The sequence below is a fragment of the Puma concolor genome, chromosome C1 (genome assembly GCF_028749965.1).
Source record: "Puma concolor isolate L17-30 chromosome C1, mPumCon1.1.hap2, whole genome shotgun sequence".
Taxonomy (NCBI): Eukaryota; Metazoa; Chordata; class Mammalia; order Carnivora; family Felidae; genus Puma; species Puma concolor.
The window spans coordinates 216,972,940-216,988,473 of record NC_141674.1 but is presented as its reverse complement, the minus strand read 5'-3'; the positions used below and the strand labels follow the sequence as shown (position 1 = coordinate 216,988,473).

Here is a 15,534-nt window from a genome sequence, read left to right as displayed (position 1 = left end):
GCACGTAAGGTGATCACGGCTTTTTGACTTTCACAAGGTTTATCTTTTCCTGCAATCGTTTTGGGATTGACTGCCCGTCCCCTCCTGCCTCCACACTGTTGGACAATTCGAGGTACCTCCAAGGATTGTGTTACAAGGTTACCAGGTGCCTCCCTGGTTGTGTTAGTATATGAATCAGCTAAAGCAGAGAACCGTCTCTTACCTTCCCCTTCTTCCCCAGAGTCTCAAACTGAATATCCCCAAAGGCGTCCGTTGGAAATTCCTTGGTGTGTTTCTTGTAATTCCATTTCTCATTTGGGTTGATCTGGGTGCCTTCCACGTGCTGGCTCTGGGTGTAGCCACACTTACACAGGTTTTCCCTGAGCGGAATGATACCGAGAAGGAAGGAACAGATCTCGTTAAGCCTACTGGACGGGGTTCATCATGTTTTTAGAGGAAACCGCACAAGACAAGCTTAAATAAACGCACAAAGAGATCTGACCATCGAGTCTTATTTCCAGACTATAGTCATCATCTCGGCTGATTGTTTACAAACCACCTTGGTGCCTTAGTCCTGTCGTCTGCTATCCATCCACCAAAAAGCGGGCTCCAGATCGCGAGCTAGGATAGAGGAGTGCCCTCAGGGAGTTGTCTCTGCATAAACAGCCATGAGGTTATTACAGGATTAAGCCTCGGAAGTCTGAAGACCATGACTGACCTTCCTGCGTGGTTCACAACGCGCGGGAGCTCTGAGGCGGGCCTCTGAGGCAGCACCAGACTTTCCGAGGTAAGGTGAGCCCTTCTCCCGGGAGGCAGGGGGCCCCTGGCCGGGGCTCAAAGCAACCCACAGTTTAGAGAGACCATCCCGTCTATACTGGATGTCACCTGCTTGGGAGACTTTCCCCACTTGGGCTGGACAAGCACAAGCTGAGCAACACATGAACACTATTGCTTCCCATGAAAAGTGCAAGGGAACTAACATGTACGTGTTTGCTAAGTGACACGTGTGACCATACGAAGTTGGAGGAGGATGAAAAAATAGGCAGTGAGAGGTAAAGGATTGAAAGTCCGCCTTGAGTCAGGCCTGGGGCGAGCTCACTGCACCCAGGGAATCACGGGATGGGAAGCCCGCTCTCCGGTTTGGGGGACCTCTCGGGAACAGCCAGCCTGGCTGTGAGGGGCGGCGCAGAATAAGCGGACCCCTCCTCTACCCCAGCACAGTCCTTCTCCCCGCCTCTTGCTCGAGAGGGTCAGAAACAGTGGCGCACACTCTGTCGAGGGACTTTCAGGCTGTGGCGGGGCCATACGAGCAAATCAAGGAATAGCAGACGTGGTGACACCAGAAAAAGAGGAAAAAAGCAGTTAAAAAAAAATCTATAAACAAATGCGATGACTACTTGGCTCCTGTAGCCGGGGCTATGTGGCGTCCTGACCACCACGACAAAAACGTCAACGCGGCCAAAGCAACGCTCCCTAGCGAGGCACTGCTCACCCTTCTCCTGCCCCACCCACTGGGCTGCCCCTATTCTTTCTCCCGTCAGTCTTTGGACAAGATTCGGGAGGGCACTCGGAATTCAAAGGAGCCACGACCAGTGGAGAAGCAGGACAGAGTTCTGTCCCAAGAGGCTGGAGAGTGGCAAAGGGAGACCCATGTCTGGCCACTGAAATAAGCCAGAGGGGCAGAGCTCTCCTTTTCCAGAGAGGGGAGGAAAGGGATAATGGGGCAAGACAGAGCCACCACCAGTGAGAGGCCAAATGTCCCGATCTGCCCAGGAAAATTCCACTTTATATCTGCTGTTCAAGCCCTGGGAGGGTCAGAGCCTCCATCGTGCTATCAGTGTTCCAAGTCTCAAAGTATGCAGTCACCCTAATCACCAACCTGCTAGAAAAGATGCCCCTCTGGCAGACACGAGCCTGTGACGCCTAGCACATTTGTGCAGCGCACAACCTGGGCAACCATACGTAGTGACTCTGAAGCAAGGATTCCCTGGGCAGGCTGGGTCAAATAAAGGTATACAAGCCTGAGAAAACCTGTTAGGGTTTATTTTATATTCTCTTTCTTGGCACATAAGGGCATCCAGCAAATATCCTCCAAACGATGAAGGAATAAATGAGTAAATGGATACATTGATTAGTCTCCTGTAAATCATTTGTATCTTAATCATTCTTCAGCGATTTTTGTAAACTAGGTATTTTTTGCCTTCTGGAAGATGGGCTTAAGCATACATAACTGTCACATGGCTGTCACAGAGGAAGGGCAATGTTATCAAGGTCTTCCTCACTGATGACTTTATTTAACAGATGGCAAAATGTAGAAATAATTCTAAAAACACTCTGTGGCAGTAGATCCCATTTCAATTGTACAAAATGACAATAGTGGTCTTGTTTTTCTGTGACACCTTCTAAAAGTTCGATGGAGCAGAAACCAGTTTGGGGAGGAGGTTTTATGATCGCTCCAGAAGCAGACAGATTCTAATAGGGACCAAGATTCTACTACCTGGAAGCAATTGGCCTCAACCGTGTGACCTGAAATGAGTCACTCAGACCTTTCTGAACCACGGGGAGCCCAGGGTAACTGCCAAAGCCACACAACAAAGACCATCCCTAATGAGGAACAGACACATCCCAGCAGGAACCTTCCCAGGCTGCTCGAACTCCTAATGGTGATACTTCAGTGCGGTCCCTGCTGGAGAGTGCACATGTGATGTGGACCCCAGCGAAGCTGTCCCTGTTCCTCAACCCTATCCACGTGGGTTGGATTGAGACAAGCCTTTCCTTGGGTTCGGGGTGACATGACTGTTTCCAACTGTAAACCAACCCTTTTAGGTTAAGCTGGCGTGAGTTCCTTGTAACTGAAAGTTTTCCTTACTGTAGAGGATGGAAATTTTCTGTGCTCAAAATATATGTCAGACTTTCAGTATTTTCTTGGGCTGTAAAAATCTAAGTAAAGCCTGGATCCAAAGGCACGCAGCAATGTTGCCTTGGAACAGTTTGGAACAGTTCTCTGGGCATCACGCATTGGGCCAAAAAAAAAGTGAATTGACCCCAGTTTCCTGGGTGCTTTTCTTACTAAGTCCCAGGGCACTTCCTGAGTCAAGGCTGCCCCCCAGTGGTCTCAGAGTCCTCCCCACTAGGGTCCAAGTTGACTTCCTCTCCTTTCCCTTTAGCTGTTACCATCTTGCTATCTGTTGGGGTCTGTCCACACCCACCGAAGGTCAGTGCAGGATGGGGGGTGGGGGGGAGAAGTCCCTGCCTCACCTGCCCTGGCTACAGCTGAAGACAGACTCTTAAGCCCTTTTCCCTTCTATGGGGAGGTGTGTGCCTCAGGTGACCTTGGCTGAGAGAGTTGTCTGGCTCCATTTTGATGGTCTGCAGGCTGGTAATGCTCTACGCAGGAATTTGCATGAATTGGTTTACAAATGGAGAGGAGGCCAGAAAGGCATTAGGAGCACAGATACCTGCAGGAGGGATGGGGTGATGGAGAGGGGGCGTGGGGCAGATGGGAGAACATCAGGACCCTAGTTCTACCTCTAGGACCAAGTCTGAAACCTATAGAGCGACTCGGTCAATAAGGCAACCATTAGCCACGCGCGGCAATGTAATTTTATGTTTAAATTAATTAAGATCAAAACTAAAGAAATTCAATTCTTTGATCATACTAGCCACATTTCAAATGCTCAATAGCCACCTGTGGCTAGTGACTACCGCAATGGGCAGTGCAGATATAGGGCATTTCAATCGTGGCGGAAAGTTCCATTGCACAGAGCAGCTACAGAGAAGGTAGAGTTCTCCTTACTTCTACCTAGAATGCAGCATGGCCAAGGCAATGCGAACTAAAGAGAACAAACCCAGATCGGGGTCTCACAGTCTCGGAAGTGCCAGGAGGCAACCCAGAAGCAGGGCAGCAACATTTCGGAGGGTGCTCAGCAGTGGGTGCAATGGTTGGGGCTCACTCTCCAGTGACTAGTCAAGAAAGTGGAGAGACTTGACTAGTCTGGGCATAGCACATACAAGCAACCCCAGGAATTCTCTGGGGAGACTTGGACAGCCTGTGTTAGTTTGAGGGGGAAGGAAGCAAATTCAGGGTATCAATACCAATAGTCGCTTCATTTGATTTCCCTGTCCGATGGGTAATTTGGATGACACAGAGTATTCCCACCATCTATGGAGAGATGGGGAAGTTCAAAGAGTCTAGGGTCTTGACCTCGGTCTACAACCTTGTGCCCTTAGGAGAAGGGAATCAGAATACCCTGAGGCGTTCTGGTCTTCAGCTTGTGTTGCTGAAGGTGGGGACTGCTCCTCTTTGTTTCCTGCAAGATTCAAGCTGTCATCAAGCACTCTAACGTAGGCAACTACAGGTTTCTCCATGTGACATCCATTTCCTGGTTGGCTGGTAGGAACAGCCTGCTTTTCCTTTGAAGAACCATCCCTCTCCACCCTGGGTCCATGTGGACACGATACCCAAGCCTGGCCCATCAACACACCCATTCCCTAGCCCCAGGGATGAGTTTAGAGGTGGGCACATGGCCCAAGCCAGGGCAAAAAGAACCATGGACATCAGTCCAGAATTTCTGGTGGAATTGCTAAGAATGAGGCCCTCTTTCCCCCACTGGCAAAATGGTAAGCTGATAACCTGTGAGATATGGTGATTGTTTTGGCACCATTTGTTAAGAGGCTGCTCACCCAGAGGACAATAGAAACGACAGGTGGAAAAGAGACAGAGTCTTGGTGCTATTAAGCTCGGGCTCTGGCTGTGCTTTTCAGCCGAAATGTCCCATTACTATCCCTTTGACTTAAGCCAATTAGACTGGACTTCTGTACCTAAGAAACTGTTGAGGAATACAGTCTGTCTGAGCCAGTGTCGTTCTTAGAAAGGGTGGGAGCAGGGGATAAAAAGAACACACAAGCTAGGAATCAGAAAACCTGGGTTCAGTCCTTCATCCATCTCCCACTGGCCATAGGACCTTGGGCAAAATACTGAACTCTCGGGGCTCATGTGCCTTGTCTGTCGAATGATAGCAGCCACCTTGAAGGGGCGGGGTCGGGGGGGGGGGTTGTAGAATTAGCGATCAAGTATGTTAAGTCCTTGTGATATAGCAGGTTCCCAATAAATATTTGTTGAGTGAATGAATGAATCCAAATTGTATTTTCTACCCATCAAACAAATATATTAACAGCAAAATCTTTCATTGAAACATTCAGGGAATAAAGAGCTGACTCATGAGGTTTACATCCCATCAAAATGACTCACGAGGAATACGTTTACACCAGTGGCAAAACAGAGATTCTTAGTTTTTCTGATGTTCCTTTTCTCATTCACACGAAGCAAGAAAACACACTTATGAAGAACCTTTTATGCCCTGAGGCATCACAGCATCGAATCCTTACCGCAACCCATGAGGAATTCTTTGCTAGCGTTTTAGCATCAGAGAATTCGGTGCAGAAAAAAAGGATAATTGGCTCAAGGTCACTCGGTGAGCGGGCAGCCGAGCCAAGGTGCGATGCGGGGCTGGTTCCAACGAACCTGCTTTTACTTGTTCTTACATCCTTCCTCTGTTCGCTGTCTCTGTTCCGCAGAAGGTCAGTGCTTTAATTGTAAACGACAGCAGCAACTATCTAACCAATGAAGAGTTAGATTCTTTCTTCTCTCGGCAGCGGGCAACAGAGGAAAGGCAGAGGGACAGGATGAGAGGTGGGCGGCGTGAAAAATGTCTCTTTGGGTCCGGGCACATCTTCTATGGGAAAGATCAGGGGTCCGCTCATTCAGTCCCTCCCTCATTAACTAACATTCATCGAGGACCTCCTCCTGCACTCAGAGCCGCTGGGGGCTGCTCCCCGTGTTTGGAAACCCAGCCTTGATGGTACAAAACGCTAGAGACTCGGAGCGGATGAACCCCCGATTGGATGGGAAGGCCGTACATCAACAGCCTCACGGAGGAGTCGATCGGATGGCCACGTGTGCTCGTGCCCGGGGTCACCTGCCAACAGCTACAACACAACAGCCTTCATTGCTGCGGCCACTCAGGTGGGCTCCCAGGCTCATGGGAACACCGAAGGGGGCGACAGCCTCTCTTAGAGCCTCTACCAACTATTGCCAAAGCTAAAAATACAAAACGAAATGCTACCGCCCTTGGGGACCCGCTCAAGGGACCAAGTCCGAGCTACTTGCCAAATTCTTCCTGCTCGCACACCATTTCTGAGAATCGCAAGATGAAAACAACTTTAATAATGAACTAGTGAGCATTTGTTTGTTTGTTGTAATGGTTGTTAATAATTTATTTTCCAACCCGGAAGCAAAAACGGAGGGGAAATAGACACTTACGTGGCTTTGGAATCTTTGGTAAAGAAGACACATTCCCGTTTCTTAAAATTTGCTTGAATAAAATTCACCAAGTCCTTTGGAGAAAGAACGTTGGACAGCATATCACTCATTTATTCGAACACACTGCTGTTATTAACAAATACGAAAGATGATCTAAACCTACTTCAAAGGCTTTAAGAATTTACCACGTATTCATAGCACCCAGTGTCCATCCATGTTCTTAGAGTACACGACTGTTTTTAAAAGAGGCATACATTTAAATTTTATAACTAAATGCGAATTTTTCTAAAAGTCAACTTGGAGTTATCTTGTAATAAATGTCGTGATACACATACAAATTATGTTTTCCCGTCTCTAGGACTACCGAGGGAATGTATATGCATTTGTTGATAGTTTACCATAAATAATGTATCAAAGCAGATACTCTGTCCTCTTACACTTGCTTTTCTAAAGAAGACATATTTCAGAGATTCCTTCTGGGCTTGTATTTTCTCCCCCATGGGCAAGGTGGTAAGGCATATCCGGAACCTCATTCTGAGAAACAACCACAATTTTTTATACACCCAAAGCTTCCCTTAAGATGGGAAAGCAAACTATATGGAAAGAGATGAAAAATACATTGGAAAACACTGTACTCCTGGGGCACCTGGGTGGCTCAGTCGGTGAAGCGTCCGACTTCGGCTCAGGTCATGATCTCATGGTTCCTGAGCCCGAGCCCTGCGTCGGGCTCTGTGCTGATGGCTCAGCACTTTGGATTCACTGCCCGCCTCTTTCTGCCCCTTCCCCATTCACACTCTGTCTCTCTCTCTCTCTCAAGAATAAACATTAAAAAAAAAATTTTTTTTATGGGAATGCAAGCTGGTGCAGCCACTCTGGAAAACAGTATGGAGGTTCCTCACCAAAAAAAAAAAAAAAAAACAAAAAAAACCTAAAAATAGAACTACCCTACGACCTAGCAATTGCACTACTAGGCATTTATCCTCGGGATACAGGTGTGCTGTTTCTAAGGGACACATGCACCCCATGTTTATAGCAGCACTATCAACAATAGCCAAAGTATGGAAGGAACCCAAATGTCCATCGATGGATGAATGGATAAAGAAGATGTGGAATATAGATACAATGGAGTATTACTCGGCAATCGAAAAGAATGAAATCTTGCCATTGGCGACTACGTGGATGGAACTAGAGGGTATTATGCTAAGTGAAATTAGTCAGAGAAAGATAAATATCATATGACTTCACTCGTATGAGGACTTTAAGAGACAAAACAGATGAACCTAAGGGAAGGGAAGCAAAAATAATATAAAAACAGGGAGGGGGACAAAGCAGAAGAGACTCATAAATATGCAGAACAAACTGAGGGTTACTGGAGTGGTTGTGGGAGGGGGGTGAGCTAAATGGGTCAGGGGCACTAAGGAATCCACTCCTGAAATCATTGTTGCACCTAATTTGGATGTAAATTTTAAAAAGTAAAAAATAAAATTAAAAAAAAGTTTTTTAATAAACATTAAATAAATAAATAATTTTAAAATTTTTAAAAAGAAGAAACCACTACACTCTTCAAGTGGGAGGCCAGAATTGCAACATACTCAGTTGGTAGAGAGACTATATAAAGGACTTCAAATCACGAACGACAGGACAGACAACCTACGGGGGAAATGGCAAAAGACGTGAGCACAGAGAGAATAAACAAGGACGCACGGATAACCCGTGCACGTGTGAAGAGAGGCTCACCAGCATCGGTCATGAGGCGAACGTGAAGCGAAACCACCATGATTTCTCACTTCCCCGGGGAACCAGGTTGGAAAAATCAAAAAGGCAACTGACGCGGAGAGTGATGAAGGGGAAGGCAGGGGGGCCTCGCGCCCCCTAGGGGTGGGTGAGCACATTGGCGCGACCACTCTGGAAAATGGTCTGCCGTGGCCAGCAACTCACGCCCCTAGAAAGCGCCCCCAGTTGGAGAGAGAGGTAGGTCTGTCCCACGAAACGTGAGCCCACAGGCTGAGAATGCCTGGCCACGGTGGTCAGCCTTCGGGGGGGGGGGGCTGTCTTGCCCTGGGGAGGTGGGGCCGGCAGTCCAAACCCTCAGGTATGGGTGCAGGGGGCAGGGTGCGGGCAGGTGCAGTTCTCAGACAGCGTGGTGCCAAGTCTGGCTTCCCAAGTCAGGCTGCTGGCACCAAAGCCAGCCGTGACTCCTCATCCCCAACAGCAGCTGCTCACACATACGGGGGGGACAGGCAGCGTCTTGGCATGAAGTCCACGGTGCGCCCAGCAGTCGGCCCCTTGCTCCCTTCTGAGACATCAGAGAAACAGGGACCACACGCCTCCTCTTCCCGGCCCTTCGAACGAAAGTTATCCCACAAACCCCGGGTCTTAAACCAGACCTCATGATGGAGAGGTGTCTACCCTTCACCCACCCAGCTTCACCCTAAGAACGTTTCCCAGGGAGCCCCAACTCACACACCCCAAAATGTTCACGTGGCATTGCTCCTAATAGCAAAACGCAGAAACCCAAATGTTCCCCGTAGGCCGGATGAACACAATGGATCATTGGACGGCAGTGAAAGGAATCGACAGAGATGAATCTCGAAAATATAATGAGGAAGAAAAAAACAAGTTCCCCCAAGAATACTTGTAGAATTTCATATATGTCAACAACAGATAAAAGTAAATAATACATTGTTTAGGGATATATATATATATATATATATATATATAGGAAGGAAGGAATGGGTCATAGAAAATTCAGGATTGCAGTCACCTCTGGCAGGAGAGAGGGGACAACGGGGGGGGGCAGGTGGGGGCCCTCCAAAGTCCTGGTGATACTCTGTTCCCTAAGCTGGTGGCCGGCACAAGAGTGTTCATTATATTACTCTTCCTTAAGCTGGAAATTTACACTTACACATTCTTGTCCACAGACACTAAAAATACGGAAAGCAACGATGATTCCTACCCTCATCTGAATGCATAATTTTTGAAAGCCTTTGATGCCCTTCCTCCCTGATAATATTTTCTAACCTCTTAACTAATTCTGAATCTGCTTAACCACAAACGAAGAAGATTCAACAGATGTAGAAGCCAGCGAAATCAGTGGTCGTGGAGGGGCAGTGGTGTGAGCACAGCTCTGTTGCTAAAAATTCCCTCTGTTGCTAAAAATGCACTGTGCAGAAGGGTGTGTTCCTTTATTTTAATGTTAGTTTATTTTTGAGAGAGAGAGAGAGAGCACAAGTGGGGGAGGGACAGAGAGAGAGAGAGAGAGGGAGACACAGAATCCGAAGCAGGCTCCAGGCTCCGAGCTGTCGGCACAGAGCCCAACAAGGGGCTCAAACCGAGCGAAGTTGGCTGCTTAACCAACTGAGCCACCCGAGTGCCCTCAAAAGTGTGTGCTCTTGAGGGGCGCAAACAGGGCTTTCTAGAACTGAGGCGTCCTTTGGTGGTCTCAGAAGTCCTACCCAGGGGGCTGCCAGCACTGCTGAAGGTGTGACCAGAAAAGCTGTCCAGAAATCCCTTGGGAGCCATGGAGTGGCCTTGTCCCACCGTCAGCCTTGGTCCATTGCCCAGAAGCATCAAAGCCCCATCCAAACCCAGAGTGAGATGGGTAACGGCCTTCCCCGCCTTCCCCGGAGGTCTCTCATTGCCTGAGGCTGGGGGACAGGCCCCCTCGTCTTTGCCCACCGTTTGTTTCTGCAGGGCCAGGGCTAAGGTGAGGCCAGGGGCAAAATGTAAGGGGCGCGGGGGGGGGGCTCTGGGTCGGGGATGGACAAGTGCAGGAGGAGTGCCTGAGAGCCAGCACTGCCTTAAATACGCGGAGGCCCGGGGGGGGGGTGTTTTTGCTCCCTTGTTTGTTTGTTCAGAGCTCCCTGGTAGCTCACAAAGCCAGCCCCGTGTAACCACCGGTCAGACCTGCACACTGATGGGCCCGGCAGTGGAGCATCCTTCCCCATCCCTCTTCCGTCCTCTTTCCCACGGCAAGCCACCATCCTGACTTCCAACATCCCAGTCCAGGGGGACCGTTGGTATCAGACTGCAGTGTCGTCTTTATTTCCGGACCAGCGAACACATTCGATCTGCCCAGAGGGTGGGCACGAAGCCAGTGGAACCTGCCCCAGCAGGAGCACCGGGAACAGCGCAGAAGGGCCCCTGCTGGTCCCAGGAAGCAAGGACTTGCGAGTCCCTATGAGCTCAGGACAGCGTGGACGCGGGGTTAGAACGGGAGACGCGGGTGCCCCGGACACCAGCTAGAAGCTGTTGCAAGAACAGATGAGAACCGAACAGAGATGCAGCCGTGGACTTGAAAGGAAGGACTTAGATTCGAGAGTCGTTTCTGGCGAACCCACAGGATTGGAAGCAGAAACACCGAGGAGGAAACGAGGGTTAACAGGGCAGCATCGTAAATGTCAGGAGCGTCCACTAACAAAGGCATCTTTTCCCAACTTATTAAGGTTACCACCTTTCAAGTAAGGACGCTGGAGGGGCATCTGGGTGGCTGAGTCGGCTGAGCGTCCGACTTAGACTCAGGTCATGATGTCACCGTTTGTGAGTTTGAGCCCCAAATCAGGCTCAAGGCTGTCAGCAGAGAGCCCGCTTGGGATCCTCTGTCCCCTTCTCTCTCTGCCCCTTCCCGACTGGGACTTGTGCAAGCTCGAGCTCTCTCTTTCTCGCAAAAATAAATAAACATTTAAAAAATAATAAAATAAAATAAAATAAAATAAAATAAAATAAAATAAGGATGCCGTTGGGCGCCTGGGTGGCTCATTCGGTTGAGCGTCCGACTTCGGCTCAGGTCATGATCTCGCAGTTCGTGAGTTCGAGCCCCGCGTCGGGCTCTCTGCCGACAACTCAGAGCCTGGAGCCTGCTTCGGATCCTGTGTCTCCCTCTCTCTCTGCCCTTCCCCTGCTTATGCTCTGTCTCTCTCTGTCTCTCAAAAATAAATAAATGTTGAAAAAAAACTTTTTTTAATACAATAAAATAAGATGATGCAAAAACAGCACAAAAGAGAAAATGCTTCCATGTTTGACAAAACATAACCCACAGAACAACGTACTATACGTTGAGGTAGGGTCTTTTCAAAGGAGTACAGGTCCCCAAATAACATAATGACCAAAGCGACGCCTTCAGACGGCCCAGCACCGCCTGGACTCACACTTTCGCTGTAGGACACGTCCGTGCTGCGGGACGTGCTGGAGTACAGGGTCCGGGTACTGTCCAGCAGGCCGTTCCTTCTGTTCCTCATGCTGAGCCTGGCACCCTCGAAGGACATCTTTTCTGTGGAGAACAGGGCGGGGAGGGGGTTTAGCTTGAGTCGCAAACAGCAAAAGGACTTCACGAGAAGCCTTGTCACGGGCCCTTTTGCAGAGGGCCCTTTGCTCTGCCCCAGGTCCCCCACCGGTCACCGCACCCCCACCCTGCTCTTCTGGCCTCATCCCCCACACCCCTCCGGGACCTGCTTGACTTCCTGTCCTCACGGCCCCTCCCTCCGGCCTGGGGCAGGGCCCCCCTGGATGCTGCTCTGTGAGGCGGGGCCCCGCATCACAGACCACCACACTTGGGAGTTTCTCAGTGGCTGCTTCCAAGTTACGGGCTTTGTAGTAAAACCATAAAGAACAAACCGTAACAATGGCTTGTGTCAGCCGGAGGAGGGGGCCAGACTTTGAGAAGGATCCTGGCCTTGATCCTCCCCATGGTAGCAGGGGCCGAGGGCCTGTGTGTCTAAGGTGGCTCTGGGCCGGCACTTGGGCCCCAGGGATACCTGGCAATTCCCTCTCGGGCCTGGGAGCAGGCCATCAGCCCAGGGGACCGAGAAGCCTCAGCCGCCTTGCGGAGGATTCCGGGGCCGCCCCTGCTCTCCTGATGCCCAGACGCCCCCATCCCCACCTGCGGGGACTGCCTCGGACCCGGAGCCCAGGTTGCAGACAAAAACACCCACGGCTACTCCCTCCACTTCCCTGTGTTGTCTGGCAGACACAGTAAACACATTTCTAGAACGAAAGCATCATCCTTTCCCATCTCCCTGAGTGTCCTCCTCCAGCACGAAGCTGCCACGCATGATGGCCACACCACATCCAGGGGCAAGTCCCACCTCCTCCCCGGTCGGTCGCTAGCCTCTCCAGGAGCCCACAGCTGCCCCCGGGGCCCCACCCTCTGTCTGGAACCTTCTTCTGCAGACCCTCTCTGTCTGTCTGTCTGTCTGTCTGCTCAACCTCGGGGCCTCACGTCTGCACCGCTTCTGTGGGGAGGTGCCATGTGACCCCCAGGCAGAGGCACGCCCCGGTGACTCCCGTAGCACCCCTACTCCCCACCCAGCTGCCGGAACCCCTGATTCGTTTAATGATCTGTTTGGCTCCTGGACCAGATCCGTCTTGTTCAGCATTATATGCCCAGGACCCGACAAGGCACACAGAGGTGATCTGTACAAATATGTATTGAGCGAATAATTTAAACGAATAAATAACACCCCCTACTGACCCCTAAATCCTCCTCCTGCTTTTGCACAGCCTTCCCTGGGTGTGGAAAGGTCTGGACCCACCACCGCCCAGCCGGTGTTCCTGCTGTCTCCGGCCCAACGGCCCCTCCCAGGCAGCCTCAAAAGGCTCCCACCCCGCAGAGACTGGAAGCTTCTTTGAAACCCACTCAGAACAGCTGGTACAGGCTGTTTAAGACAATAAGTTCTTCTTTTACTTCTCTCCCCAGACATTTGAAAGAGAGGCTCGGAGTATTAATTGGTACTTTACATACATTATCGTAAAACCACAGATCAATCCTGCAAGGTATTTACTGTGATCCCCATACAGCAAATTGCTTCTAAGTAGGGCACCAATGGGCAAGAAATGATTTCGTTTGCTCCACAATGAAAAACTGCTTTTTTTTTTTTTTTTCTGCAATGGGAAAAGGTGTTTTTTTGCTTTTTAATCACATTTCGGTCAAACAAGACACAGGCAAGTCACGTAAGATGTGCAGGGGGCGGCCCTGTCCTGGCACGTCCAATGCCTACATGAGATATTTGTTTCCACCTGCTCTTCTGAGGCGAGCTGATGCTCAAGTCGATTGATTATGAGTTTTAGGCCTTCTTCACGACATCTTATGTCACAGGTGCTCTGGGTGATCGTCCTGAACGGGGTCAGGGGTTAGGGCGTGGGGGAGAGAGGAGCCAGGCATTGGCAGAAGGGGCTATAGGGCAGAGGGCCACAGGGAAAGGGCAGAAGAGACACCCGGGGGGAGAGCCTGCAGAGTGAAAGGAGGGTATCCAAGGCCCCCACGCTCAGGAACCCCGGGAAAGGGCGAGTGAACTGGATAGGCTGACAGCCAGGAGGGGAGGAAGGAAGAAAGGTCACACCAGGGAGAAACCAGCCGATGCACTGGTGCTGTGGAAAATAGGCTCGTATCACCAGGCCGGACGATAGAAAATCCGGTAGAAAAAAATGGGCTAAGGGCTGAAATCCAAATCCATCAAAGAGGGAGCACAAATTGCTAAAAAACGCGAAAACAGACTAATCTTCCTTTCTCATAAAAGCCATAAAAGGCCCATAACAATGAAACTCCACAAGGAGGTGTTTTCAGATGATAATATTTGATGGTGGGAGGATGGTGATGAGACAGACAATGCCAGACGACTGGGTGGGGTGAAAACCCTTTTATGGCCTTCAAAGCAACTTGGCAGTAAAGTAGCAAGGCATTTAAATACTGTCACCCCAGGGAACCAGCTTTGGAGACCCCAGATAAAAGGAAGAGTCAGAAACACAAAAAGTTGTACTGAAAAGCTGTTGATCGCAGAGTTCTTTCTAACAGGGGCAATCAGAAACAACCTAAATTTCCATTCATAGAACATTCCACCCAAAAAAAGTAAAAGGGTGGTGCCATTAAGGGGGTATAATTTAATGACATGGAGAAATGATTATGATTTGTTCCAAATAGGGGGAAAGAAAAAAAGAAAGAAAGAAGAAAGAAAGAAAGAAAGAAAGAAAGAAAGAGAAAGAAAGGAAAGAAAGAAAGAAAGAAAGAAAGAAAGAGAAAGAAAGGAAAGAAAGAAAGAAAGAAAGAAAGAAAGAAAGAAAGAAAGAGAAAGAAAGGAAAGAAAGAAAGAAAGAAAGAAAGAAAGAAAGAAAGAAAGAAAGAAAGAAGAAAGAAAGAAAGGAAGGAAGAAAGCGGCAAGGAATCCTGGTGGTTAAGAGACACAGCTTCACGGACCGGCTCTCGGATGAACCACCAGGCCGCAGACCTTGAGTGGGTCCTTCACCCTCCTGGCCTCCTTATGAAGGCGGCTCAGCGCCTGCAGGAAAGGCATCTGCCTCCGTAGGGAATGTAAGTGCCTTACAGATGATGTGCAGAAGGCACCCGGGAGTAAATACACCGAAATGCTAATCACTATATGCTAACGTGGGGGCAGGGTAGGATAGAGAGTCATTCGTTTCATTTTTTTTTACTTTTTATATTTACCAAAAGTAAATACATTGCTTGTGCCGTCTTCAAAATACACTTAATAAACAGGATAAGCCACGAGAGGCTGGGCAAGGGGAAGATAAGCAGTGGCCATAACAATGGCAGTTTCAGCGATGGGGGTTGAGAGAGCATGTAGACACCGGTGAAGACAACCGGTGTGGACCTCCCCTCCAGAGGAGCAAACGGGAGGCGGGGGGGGGGGGGGGGGCGATGGCTGACTTGGGGCCTGTTTCAATCTCTCAGAAGAAAACTAGCAGACAGGGGGCAGGTATGATAACTGCGAGAATAAGGGCGTGAAGGAGGGCTTTGTGGGGCAGGCAGGACTGCTGAAGCGGTCCCCACTAACATCGCCAATCGGAGATAAATAACCAATCAAAGATCAAAGGAAAGGAAAGCCAACGATCGCATAATGCATACGGATGAGAAACTTTGGCAGTTTCTTCCCCCTCGCGTCACAGTTTCTGAAACACTTCCTGGATAAGGAAGTGATTGGTGTTCCTCTCCCGGCGCCCTGGTCCTACGTGGCCTGCCTGACTCTTACTGCAGAGATGAAATAGGGACAATGTCCAGGTGTTCAGGGCTTCACTCAACAGCCGAGTCTAGAGTGTGTTTTCAAAGGGCGTCCTGGGGGCCTCCCTCCCAGCTAAGAGGGGCTGAGGGACGCCACACACACACACACATCGGTGGGAGCAGCACTGCCTTCGCCCCATTCACGCCTCCAAGGTCCTAGAAGGTCCTAGAAGGTCCTAGAAGGTGGCCTCTGTGGAAAGGTTTCTGCTGTTGAAGAGCAGCT

General features: G+C 49.7%; 1 protein-coding gene across 1 annotated transcript in view; it reads right to left on the bottom strand.

The window, feature by feature from the left end:
• Positions 1-15,534, bottom strand: part of TRPM8 (transient receptor potential cation channel subfamily M member 8) — a 96,558-nt gene that overhangs the window by 72,187 nt on the left and 8,837 nt on the right. Inside the window, exons 2-4 of the mRNA XM_086719993.1 lie at positions 11,449-11,570; positions 6,302-6,375; positions 203-359 (exon numbers count right to left, since the gene is read on the bottom strand). Of these exons, the coding sequence (XP_086576119.1) occupies positions 203-359; positions 6,302-6,375; positions 11,449-11,565 (348 nt within the window). The 5' untranslated portion in view covers positions 11,566-11,570. The remainder of the gene's footprint in view (positions 1-202; positions 360-6,301; positions 6,376-11,448; positions 11,571-15,534) is intronic.